Below are 13,000 nucleotides of genomic sequence, written 5' to 3' on the forward strand. Positions count from 1 at the left end.
ACTACATAATTAATAAAAGACTACTTTCTTCTTATAATTTAAATTAAAAATTAAATAATTACAAAAAAAGCCTACTTCAGGAACCCAAATTGGGAGGGTTTCTCCCCCTCACCCCTTTCCCCAAAAATCTCTTTTTTGGTCTCCTCCTTCTTCGTCGTTGGGTGGATCTTCTCTGGACGCATCTCTGTGTGGTTCTCCTCCTCATTCTCGTTCTCCTTCTTTTTCTTCTTCTTCTTCCTCTTCATCCTCTTAATTGTTGGGTGTGTGTTTGCAGGCCCATTTAGTCAGCGATATTCACAGAGCATTGCTCATTGATAGAAAGTGTCGTATGTTGATATTTGGTTTTATTCATTACCGTCGAAATATTTCGGAGGTGCCACTCTCTTTCTCTAAATTCATATCAATATTTTTTTGTTACTTTCCACAGAGCATATGATGAGTTCTTGGTACCATGAAAGTGAATTAGTTACAAAGTTAATAATTTCTCATTGCTTCTCAAAGTGTAATAATGGATATAAAATTATCTTGATAAGGGTTGAAAACTTAAAATGCTATTGCATCTTGTATGCTATTGCATCTTGTGTCTCACCATTTTACTGAGACATGAAATACATGTATTTTGTGTATATTTGTGTGTAAACGTGTTCTTCTTAATTTTGTGTCTCACAAATCAAACAATAGATATATCTCACCATGTCTATGTCTTGATAAGATACGGATATCAAACAAACGGAACCTAATAAATTTAGACACAAACTATAAAATTGAGATATATATCATTTTTACAATTTTATCTTTTTTTTTTTATCCTTTTTTTTTTTTCATTCTCTATCTCCTTCCCTCTCACCATCAGCATTGCCTTTTCTTGCTCCCTCCCTTCTTCCCTCTCACCATTGGCGCTGTGCTTTCTTGCTCCTTCCCTCCGGTTTTTCCTTCATGCTCTTCTCTCCTCTTTTCTTTCTCATCCTGTGTTTTCTTTTTTCATTCTCCTTTTTCTTTTCAAATCTAAATTCATCTTCTTTTGTTGTTTAAAAAAAAAAATTATTATGAAGAACAATACAATTTTTTTTAAAATTTTGTATTATTCAATATTTTACCAAATATAATACATATATACTAATAATTTGTGTTTATATATCTACGTCAATGTCTCATTTATCCTTCAACCAAACACAATCTAACCTACCACATTAAATACTACAACAATTAAATGACGTGACAAAATTGATTTTATAATTCAATTTAACATTTTATCCTTTATAATCCTAATAATTCACTCATATTATTAGTGATCTCTATTGTATTTTTCTTCTAAAAATAGTCTAACCCTTTTGTTTTCATTAATATTTTTTAAAGAAAGATCTTTTGCATGACCTTTCCATCTACTATTATTCTTTTTATTCTTATTTACTCTGCCAAATCATATATATTCTTATGAGAAATTATTTAAAGAAAAGACAAGATAGTATATATTGAAGTTATTATATTTACCTACGGGTGGCACAAAAGAAAGGTAAAACATGGAACAAAACATGGCTACATTACATTTTGCTCTACTTGTTTGAATAAAACCATCCCCAGATTTAAGTCATGTATAAGATAAGATTTCATCTAAGTACGCCAAATTAAAATTGAAATCAGCAAACAAACTACTTAGGTAACAACATATGCTTTACAAATATTAGAGTAAATTTTAATTTTAACTCCTAAAAAGATAGAACAAAATTACACAAGTCGAAACCTCATGTAATTAAAGAAGAATAATGGCCTTTTAAATTTTAATTTTTTTTATAAATTGTATACAAATTTTAGTTTAACTCCTTTAAAATTTTATTATATTTTTTTTCTATTGCAAAATAATTTTTGGCCTCTTTTTAAAATTCAACCTAATTCCACTCCTGAAACTATATATATATCTTAGGTTTATGAGTTACCATAGCAACTTTAGATATTTGAAAAAATGGCACAGCTTGTATGTATTAGGACTTCGGCAGCAAATTAATATAGCAAAACAGAGAAGAACAAAGAAAGCGAACATAAAAATAATTCAAAAATGCTATTTGTATATTAAAATCAGTCACTAATATATTTGTGTATCAATACATATGTAGTTTAATTTATTTTCAACGTGTATTTATATTTTAATATGTATTTTATATTAGTAGCTGACTTTAGTGACTGATTTTAGTGTACATGTAACATTAATTAAAATAATTTCATAACTAACATTATAATTAAAACATCTAAAGAACTGTTTGTTTAGATTTAAACCCGTTCCAAACGATTGCAGAACAGAACGACATGCACAATCATACTATTCTAGTACCTGCAAACTTCTGCTGCGATTTTATGTCCTTATCCAGTATCCATTAGAAGGGTAATAAATTAAACTATCAATTGTAGTGCTTTCACTTCCCATCATGATTTATCAACTTCAAGTTATTGCAAATGATTACAAGGGAAATAAATAGAATTACCAGCTGCGGTGTTCTCACCTCTCGTCATGGTTTATCAACTTTAAGTTATTGTAAATTTGAGTTGGTCGAGTGGTCAGCTCACTTGTCCACTTAAGTAAGTGCTGGCATGGGGATTCGAATCTCACCTTGTACATGCAGCAACCCAATAATTAGCGGCAGACTGTTAAATCACCTTGTGCATACAGCGACCTATTGACTAGAGGCAGACTCTTAAATAAAGTTCAATTTTTTTCTCTTGAGAATTCTTTTACTATTTTTAGTCTCTTATTAGTTTTGGATAATTGTTTATTCAAATTCGTTATTTATTAGTTGTTGCCATAAAATAATACTTCATTAATTACCTTATTTCACAGTCTTGTTTTTCTACAAATAACTTTATTTACTATACTACGAGAATAAAAAGAACATTAATATGTGATAACACTTTGAAAGTCAAAAGAATCCATGCTGAGATTATTGCCTTAGCATAAGTTTGATAAACTTTGTTGAAAAAATTACTTGTATCTTTTAAAAAATAATTATCTCATGGTAAATTAAAAATATTATTTTTATTTAAAAAAATATAAAATTTTTTAAAATATTTATAAAGATACTTTTTAAAATTAATTAGAAATTTCGTCATCAGCCACCATAGGAAAGCCATCGCATACCTACTCCTCATTTATTTTTCCAAGCTTCACGGGGGAGTAGTAAAATAGTTATGGTAGTTAAATTCATTAGTTGTAATTACTTTTGTTGATGTTTGTTTAATTGTTATAAAACACTAGCTAGTTAAATTAAAAGAATAAAAGTGTTTTTTTATTTAGTAGATCCATCATCCATGTGAGCATTTTATAAGCTCATATTTAATTTTATATTTAATGAATAAATCATTTTCATTGTCATTATTAGTAAAAAAATCAAATTTAGTGACAGACAAAACTACCGACACGAAATGTAAGGGAACATTATGGGGATGAAGGACAAGAAAGAAAGTGACAGCACGCCAATGGAGCAGCGCGTATCATTCTAGAGTTGCTTAATTCACATTATTAATAGGGTTTAGCTAACTTGTATAATTGTGTAAAGACATATATTAATATTACAAATTAAAAAATTTATTAAAAATAAAAAATTAAAATTTTAATATATTTATTTTATTTTTATAAAAAAATATTAAAAAAATTTTATTGATAATAATATTATCATATATTTTTAAAATATATATTAACTAAATTTATTATTATTATTATTTATAAAAATTAGATAAAAATATATATAAATAAAAGCACATTTATATACATATATATAGTAATTAATATTTTATTTATGCATAACATTTTTATTATAATATACTAATTTTCAAAATTTTCATTCGTACAAAAGGTTGTCCTTTTTATTCGAATTTTGTTTAGTAAGTATTAGTGTGTAACTTTTTCGGTTAACATCTAACTAAATATTTTTATTATTACAAAATTCTCATATATAATCTTAATAAATTTTAATATATGATATTATCTAATTAAATATTTGTATTTTTTATTTTTAAATTTTTTATAGTATATTTTTAATTTTATAAGTTAAAGATTAATTTATTACAAATTTAAATTTCATTTAAAAATTTGTTGTTGGTCAATAAATTATAACATACACAAAATAGAATTAAAACCACTAATACTTAAATAGATAAAAAAAAAAGCATTCGATTCATCTAAATTAGCTATAAATATCATGTAATTAATACTTTTTTTTTTACTTTTAAGAGTTTAAAAACAATAGCCAATAAATTATAGCTCAAATGATATAGTCTTTCCATACACATTTAAGAAATTGTGGATTCGAATCTCTCTATCTTTGGTTAAAAAAAATTTAAAAATAATAAATAATTTATATTTTCGACACGACACACGTATACACTCGTTTGACACACGACACACATATACACTCGTGGGACACACATATCTCTCGTATCCAAAATATCTTGTCCAAAAAAAATAAAAAATTGCCAAACACGGGTGGACATGGCCCACTTGGTTAAAAATGTAAATTTTCCTGATTTTACAAAGCTACAGACCCAAATTTAACTCTAATTTTTTTCCCTTCCCTCGAAACCCAGCCTGTGTCATGTTCACCCACTCACTCTCAACCTCTACTCTCACTGTCGTTACATCCGTTTGTCGCCGATGTAGAATGCTTGTCCCTCGTTTGCTCCCTGGCGTCAATCTTAATCTCGTTCACCATTGGTCTCGTGTTTGTCGCGCTACTCCCGAGCTCATTTCTGCTGGAACTGTGCTCGTCGCCGCTGGGTCGTGCTTGTCGCGGCTGGGGTCCCGCTTGTTGCCGCTGGGGTCGTGCTCGCCGCTGGAACCGTGCTCGTCGCCGATGGAACACTTCCGTACGTCTCAATTTTTTTTCCTCTCAGTGGTCTTTCTTCTATTTGTTTAGATTATGATTGGTTTTTTTATAAATTAATAATTACATGTAGGGTGAACGCGGATCGGATCCAATATCCACAATTTTTAAGCTAGGATCTAATCCGGATCGGATGTCGGATATATCTGCAAAATACAAAAATATTTTTAAAATTTTATTTTTTATTAAAAAATATCAATAAAATTTATTTTTTCTATTTTTTTAAATATGTTTTTTTTTTTTTAAACCAAAGATAGGAGACTCGAACCCGCAACCTCTTAATTGAGTATGGGGAGACTATGCCATTTGAACTATTATTCATTGGCTTTTTTTAAATATGTTTACTTTTAAAATAATATTAAACATACATTTCTTAAATAATAAATTAAAATAATACAAGATATATGATAATTATTAGTTGAAATAAAATATAAAAAGAATATTTATTTATTTATTTCTTTATTTTTGTGATATGCGGAATAGATATGCGAATATTTACACAAAATCCACAATTCGATCCGATTAGTGTGCAGATCTGATCCAATTCGATCTGATAGTAGTATTAGTGGCGTTTTTTGTAAGTAACTTATAAGCTTTTTTGTTTCATTTTTATCTTTATTCTTTATTATGGCTTTTTCATTCAGACAAATTCATTTCCAATCAAGATTAACTTTACATGTGATGGGAAATGATTAAGTTGAAAGAATTGAGAACTTTTATCGTGTATTTCTTGTCTCTTGGTCACTGACATTTGTCCTTATAGAAGGTTAAAAATGATTTTACTTTCATGCCCACTGATTCCACCATCACTACCAACTCTATTCTTCTCATTTTAGCAATAGTGCTTGTGCTTTAGGAAAACTGTAGAATTAAAATTATTCTCAATAACTATTTTTTTAAAGAAAAATAAGTTCTGATAGTTTATGTTTATGTTTGGATTAAAAGGGATTATCAAATAATGTATCTAGCTGATCATATATTTTCGAAAAATACTTATATGGTAAAATTATTAAACCTCCAAACAAAAAGTTACCTATAAATATAAGTTGTTTTTAAAATAATATTTGTCAATAATATTCTGTAAGGCCATCGTGGGAATTCACCGAACATTTTTTTTCTGTATAATAATTAGCAGCGAGCTTATAATGTGTCCTTATTCTGATTGTTTTTATACTAGTAAGTAGGGGTGTTTAAAATTGATCCAGACCGAACTAAATTGATCAATCGAACCGAAAAATTAAAAACCGAACAAATTAAAAATCGAAAAAATAAAAAAAAGCATTTACTATTTTTATTGCAGTTCGATTCGATTTTCGGTTCTAACAATAAAAATCAAACCGAATCGAACCGATATTATACAAAACCCTAAGAACCAAACCCCCCAACCCCCAATTAACGTGACCTAACCTAACCCCCCACCCCCAAACGTAAACCTAGCCGCTCTCTACTCTCACTCTCTCAATTTCACTCTCTGCACTCACTCTAAGTCTCACTCGAAGAAACCCAAGGCCGGCGGCGAACCCATCTTCTTGCAGCACCTCCCCAGCCGGCGAACCCCTTCCTCCCACCACCTCATAGCGCCGTCGAAGCCTTTCTCCCAGCGCCACCGGACCTTTCTTCCCAGCCCCTCCTCGCGGACAGCACCATCCAGCCCCAGCCAGCACCACCCTCGCGGTCGTAGACACTACACCACCCAGCAGTCCAGCACCATCCAGCGGCACCCCAGCGCCACCAACAGGACCGATCTGGCCCGCCGCAGCACCGTTTGTGGCCACCCATAGCAGTACTGCTGCGTTTCTGGCCTGGCCACCCACAACACAGCAGCCACCGGTTGGCCTTCTTCCAGTGCTCTTCCTCTGTCCCATCCACTTGACTTCAGGTTTGATTTTCTCTCCTTCTATGTATCTGAATTCTGAAGCAATTAGACATATTGGGTTTATAATTATGAAATAGTTAGGGTTTGATTTTGTTAATTATAATTTCTATGATTCTGAGTTGCTGGATTTGTTTAGGGTTTTGTTAATTTCTTGTTAATAACTCTGATTCTGTGCTTCTGACTTGCTGGGTTCAAATTTGCTTTAGTTCAAGTTCTGTGATTCTGTGATTCTGATTATGTGATTATGTGATTCTGAATTGATTTTTAGTTTTCTGCACTTATTTTGCTTGTTTTGAAATTTTGTTAATAATACTAATGATTACTGTGCTTGTTTAATGATTTTGTTAATTTGAGTTGTTTGTTTTGAGTTGTTTTGTGATTTAATTTATTAATAATTCTGATTATGTGATTCTGAGCTGTTGGGTTTAATTTATTTTTGCTTTTTTTGAGTTGATTTTGTGATTTATTTGTATTCAATTTCTGTTCAATCTATTTGTTCATTGTTGTTCATTATTTGTTCATTGTTGCTGAATGCTAGTAATTTTTTATTTTGTTGTGTTTCTGCTTCTGTTTTTTAATTATTTGTTCATTGTTGTTGATTCCTAGTATTTGTTGTTCATTATCTGGTATTGGTCTTTGGCAGGATACAAGAAGAGAACTTGGAATCAATATAATTGATGAACAGAAGGTGCAATTGTCTAAGGTAATTGGTCTTTCTACACATGTCTTGGTTGCTGCTTTTAGTTTCAAGAGAACTAGGTGGGCACAATGTATTTATGTATTGCCTGCATTTTTTGTGAGAAAGTGCATTTCAATTGCAAGTTATGAAGTTCTTTGTACTATGAAAGATGTCTTAAACATTTTAAATATATTGATATAATGGTATTAAAAATAGAAAGGAAGAATTTTATTGTTTGTAATATACCTTTAGATGTGTTATTTTCTTGCATAATGCAATGACACTTCTGTTAGTCTTGTGTTATTTTGTGTCATTTAATAGAGTTAGTTCATTTGTTTTACTACATTTAGGAATTCCTTGACATGTTTGTGAAATTGTGATTCTGAGTTTCATTTATTTTAATTTCTTTTGTCGTTGAATTTCATTGAATCAAGATTTTTGTTAGTTATTGCGTATTTGTGTTAGATGATTTTAATGTTAAAATTTTGTGAAATAGTATGGCATGCTTTTCTTTGAGTTGATTGAAAAAACCGAACAAACCGAACCAAACCAAACCGATTTTAATTGGTTTGGTTTGGTTCGGATGGTCTTGAGAAAAAAAACCGAACCGCAGTTTAATTAAACTATTGGATCGGATGACTTTTCTCTAAAAAACCGAACCAAACCGCACCGCGAACACCCTTACTAGCAGCATTACAAGTTTGGTTTCAGGCATTCATGCATTGGTGATTTATTTGAGCATCATTTGTATAGATGTATTTGCATGTCACTCCTACAGATGTATTACAAAACTGCTTGGGATTTCTTTGCCTCAATTTAGTCATATGATTATATAACATGAACTTTTTCTCTTTCAGATCCCCAGAACCCGTTGTGGTTCAAAAGTCAATAAACAATGGAATGAAGCACATTACATCTTGAGATAAGAGTGACGGAAAAGTAACTAATAAGTAAGCATTTGTGTTCTGTTCGAAGTGCAATTTTTGTTATGAATTAAATATTATTTGTGTACGAACTAATACAAAGCAGATTTAAGTGCACAACAGGCGGAGAAGGAGAAGAGAGTAGAATCCGTGAAAGCGAGAGTGAGAAGGGTAATCGAGAGATAGTAGTTAGGTTCTCCCTCTCGTATATAACCAAAAAAAGTGCTCGACAAAGAAAAAAGAAGAATTGTCTTTTTTGGAACTTTATATTGTTCACAGCGTCTTTTCTGACGTTTATATTGTTCATAGCGTCTTTTCTGATTGTCTCCGTTATCATTTCCATTCATTTTACAATCACCACCACCACCACTAAAGTTGGCTTCTCAATACCTATCACTAGAATCTGTGATACATGCTTGAACAATCATTCGGTATTGGTATCACAATTCATGAACCACCCACCAAGGAGCCAGTAGCCATTACAATTGAAGTGACAAATAAAGAACATCTTGATGTCATTGCAAGATTCACCATAGGAGATGGTGTTGAACTTGCAGAAGTGGAAGTTGTGGTGGACACTGGAAGTGAGATTCTGTGAGTCTCAATAAATCCCCTCAAGGGCGCTTTAATGTGCAAAACTCAAGAAACTTTTTACTGCCATGAGCCTCGGTGTAACAGTCTAGGAATTCGCCGCAAATTTTGCACTCTTGCAAGCGCCTATTGCAGGACAAGGATATGAAGGAGGCTTAGTCACGGAAGATTTTCTTGTCGGCAACAAGATTCTGGTTAGAATACTAGGAGTACTCTCCTAGATCTAGGAGAAATCATCTTTGGTTGCAAGCGAGATCACACCAAAGGAATAATTGGGTTGAGTTGAGGTCCTCTCTCCTTAATCCAACAATTGGTACAGTGAAATTCTCACACTGCATTTCTCATGTAGGGAAAGAGTACCTTAAAATTTGGTTCACACGATCACAGAGGAGGGTTTCATCACACCTTTCTCTTTGGTATCTCAAGGCACCCGTCTTCCCTGGCTGAGGAATGCAATGTGAGAATTTCAGTATGCCTAGTTGTTGGATTAAGGAGAGGGAACCTCGACTCAACCCAATGATTCCTTTGGTCTGATCGTCGCCTAGCGAGATAGTTGCAACCAAAGGTGATTTCTCCTAGATCCAGGAAAGGACTTCGTAGTGTTCTGAGCAGAATCTTGTCGCGGACAAGAAAGCCTTCCGTATGTAAGCTTCCTCCATACTCTTCTCGAAACCTGCAATAGACGCTTGCCAGAGTGCATAATCTGCAATGAGTTCCTAGGCTGTTACACCGTGGGTCATAGCAGAAAAGACTGCTTGAGTTCTTGCACGTTAAGCGCCCTTGAGGGGATTTATTGAGATTCCACAGAATCTCATTTCCAGTGTCCACCACAAGTTCCACCTCTGCATGTTCATCACCATCTCCTATGATGAATCTTGCAATGACATCAACATCATTTGACGCTTCAGTTGTAGCAGCTGCTGACCGATTTATTGGTCTTGGCTGGTTCATGAATTGTGATACTAATGCCGAACGATTATTCGAGCACGTATCACATGTTCTTGTGATAGGCATTGAGAAGCCATCTTTGGTGGTGATGGTGATTGTAAAATGAATGGAAATGCTTCTTGGATGGAGAAGAATCCATTAATGGAAGAAGGTGGGAGGGAATGAGTGATTAGAGGTGAGGTGAGGTTATCTGTCACTCTCTGCGACTCTGGATTACCCTTCTTCTCTTGCTCTCACCAAAGTAACGTGCTCTTCTCCTCTCCTATACGATTGTTGTGTTACGTCTACTCTCTTCTCCTTCTCCGTCTGTTTTGTATTAGTTCGTTGTTGGCATCAGATTTTTGGGAATAGGCTTTCAGCTAAAGTGGGGAATCAATGACATACTTAAAATGCCAAAGGTAATTTTCTTTCTCCCCGTCTTTTTTAGGGCTTGAATTGGCTGTACATGCAAAAATTTCCTGCCATACCGCATCTTTAGTTTTTATCGAAGCTGTGATGCAATTTTTCTTCCATCATAATGAGTTACCAATGCATAAATTTTTGCTTTTTCGTTAATTACCATTTTCTTTTCATTTTCACTTGAACTAATTAGTATTAGTGAATTTGAATTCTTTTAATTTTCATTTCATGAGATGCAGAAAGCCTTTCCGCCACTGGAATTTCCTGAGCTTGGAAGTTGCAACCTTCTGCAGTCATTTTTGAACAATGAGCTTGGAATTAGCAGCAGAGAAAGGTTGCTATGGTATTTTATTTGTTCATTCAGTATTTTTGGCTCTTTTGGTCAAAACATAGACCATTTCCTTTTTGAATTGCAAAATACCAACTTCTACAAGATTATGTCAAGATGCTGCATTGTTTCAGGTGATAACTTTCTTCAAGGATTGCTCATCAATGGTTGGCTTACAAAATTAGCATTCCTCTGTGGCCATATAGAAAAACCAGTAGCCATTTGGTCCTTCAACACAAGTGGGTGAAAGTTTAGTCTCATGTTATGTTGTTACCAGCTTTAAGCATAGCAGTAAGATTGTCACTCATCTATTTTTGTTTGTTCGTTCAGTGTTATATTCATCAAATGAAGAGCTCCGAAACTCATCCTCTGTAAATACATGTTTGTTATGTTTCCTTTTGGTAATGATAGATGTTGGTAGTGGTAACAATTATGACCGAGCATGTTTTGATTAAATATATTTTCAATTGATACTTTAGTATTTAATATAGCATCATATTTTTAGGTTGATCAATTGCCTGTCAAAATTGGTTGGTTTCCTGAGTACTCAGATTTGAGAAGAGCTCTTGACACTTCTGGGTTTCTTTTTGAATTTTCATCCAGTGGTGAACCCAAAAATTTAGGTAACCATGTTGAGATATTTTCAGAATTTCAAGTGGAACAGCAAAGACATTGCTACATAAATTTATTGCCGTCCTTTTAAGAAAATCTACTTGTCTCCTAGATTCTGACACTGGAGAACCACCCCAAAATATTCGAGCCTGGCTCAAATTTGTCACTGCTTGTTGTCTAATGCGGTAAGCCACAACAGTGAATCTACTTAGACAATTATGTGAATTGGTTTTCTGTTACTTTATTACCTCTGGCACACTTAAAGAATTCCCGAATTAAGTGTTTACTAATGATTTTTGGGTCATCATAGTTTATTGACCATCACTAATGTCTATTGTACCATAGTGATTCGTGATTAAGTGTTTATTTGTAACTTGAGTATATTACATATTTAAGGCGTAAATCCTTGTTATTTTAGGCTTTTTCATTGATGTGTTTTTGAATGGCAGTGTGTGTTATGATTCATGATTCAAAAGTTAGACAAATGATTTTAGGACATGATTTATGATTTGACATCCTTGTTTAGTGGTGTGACAATGTTAACTTACGCCTTTTTATTCTCCCTGCAGGAGTAAACAACCAGCATTTTCTGTTGTAGAAGCTGAAGAACTCATTGAAAGCATTATACGTCTATTCCTAGATCGCCAGTTTCAAGGTTTATTAGTGCTTTTGAATGATTGCATGCAAGCCATTGTCAATTACTTCACAGACCAGGAATGGCATTCAAGTTGTGAGAACATAGCAAAATTCGTTGCTTCCAGGTTGTTATTACTTTTGGTGTCAGTAATAGTAATTCAGTGATGCTACAAACTTCTTTGGCACCACAAAACTTCCTTATATAGATAGATAACATCAACCTTGTGCTACTTCATGAATCAAAATACATAGTTATTCATCACTTGTTCAATATTTGAGAGAGGAATTAATACAGAGTAGCTCAGCTAGAAAGCCTTGGAGTTGTGGAGGCTTTGAAGGACCAAGGAGTGTGTAGGTGGAACTATGTTCTCATAAATGTTCAACAACATGTGAAGAGCCATGTTAGATTGTTTTCACAGTTTCCTTCTTCTTCCTCTGCTATGGGCTCCATTACAGTACTCAAGAGGTCCCAAAAAGCTAAGCAGTCAGAGGAATCATTAAGAGAAGTCATGTACTTATCTTGTTGGGGTCCTATGTAAATGTTAGTAATGAGATCCATTTAGGACAATAGAGAAACAAATTTTCATCTTTGATGCTACTAGCTAGGCCATGATTCCATGTAGTCTTGTATAGGTGGGGTCATATAAAGCAATTATTTCATCTTGTATACATAACATCATCGTATGGTACAAGATGAATACAAGAGTTGTTTGGTTATACAAGATGGTTATAATGATTCTTCTTCAATATAGAATGCTTACTTTTTTGTTAAGGTAGAAAACTCCTATTTTCATGATATGTTGTGGTGTTGGGAGAATTCCTTTTACTATTTTTAGTCTCTTAAAAATTCTATCTTTAAAAACATAACATCATAGGTTTGATTATGCATAGGTGGGATGATGTGAGGGATCATCATTCAAATTCAGTATTTATTAGTTGTTGCCATAAAATATCGTTCAAATAATACTTCATTAATTACTCTATTTCATAGTCTTGTTTTTCTACAAATAACTTTACTACCAGAATAAAAGGAGGATTTGTCTACGTGGAGAAAGTATAAAGTGGTTCTTTAAAAACCAGGGAAAATCTGCCATTTTTGTAGCTGCAATGATTTTTTACTATATTTTTTTATATTGCATG

The 13,000-nt window shown here is 32.9% G+C and overlaps 1 protein-coding gene across 6 annotated transcripts; it reads left to right on the top strand.

Moving 5' to 3' along the window:
* Nucleotides 1-4,486: 4,486 nt before the first annotated feature.
* On the top strand, nucleotides 4,487-12,658 carry LOC107629225 (uncharacterized). 6 transcript variants are annotated; one of them, XM_021117792.2, is made up of 10 exons: nucleotides 4,487-6,747; nucleotides 7,388-7,447; nucleotides 8,281-10,283; nucleotides 10,524-10,627; nucleotides 10,747-10,851; nucleotides 10,943-11,013; nucleotides 11,118-11,235; nucleotides 11,337-11,409; nucleotides 11,794-11,985; nucleotides 12,156-12,658. In XM_021117792.2, exons 4-10 carry the CDS (start codon nucleotides 10,591-10,593, stop codon nucleotides 12,397-12,399), a joined length of 840 nt encoding a protein of 279 aa, XP_020973451.1. In that variant the 5' UTR covers nucleotides 4,487-6,747; nucleotides 7,388-7,447; nucleotides 8,281-10,283; nucleotides 10,524-10,590; the 3' UTR covers nucleotides 12,400-12,658. The 6 variants fall into 6 exon arrangements, with proteins under 6 accessions (XP_020973451.1, XP_088364813.1, XP_088364814.1 ...); XM_088508687.1 differs by having other exon boundaries at nucleotides 8,281-8,373; nucleotides 8,453-10,627; XM_088508688.1 differs by having other exon boundaries at nucleotides 8,281-8,373; nucleotides 8,470-10,627.
* Nucleotides 12,659-13,000: the final 342 nt, after the last annotated feature.

This window comes from Arachis ipaensis, chromosome B3 (assembly GCF_059453495.1).
Source record: "Arachis ipaensis isolate K30076 ecotype BB chromosome B3, ASM5945349v1, whole genome shotgun sequence".
Classification (NCBI taxonomy): Eukaryota; Viridiplantae; Streptophyta; class Magnoliopsida; order Fabales; family Fabaceae; genus Arachis; species Arachis ipaensis.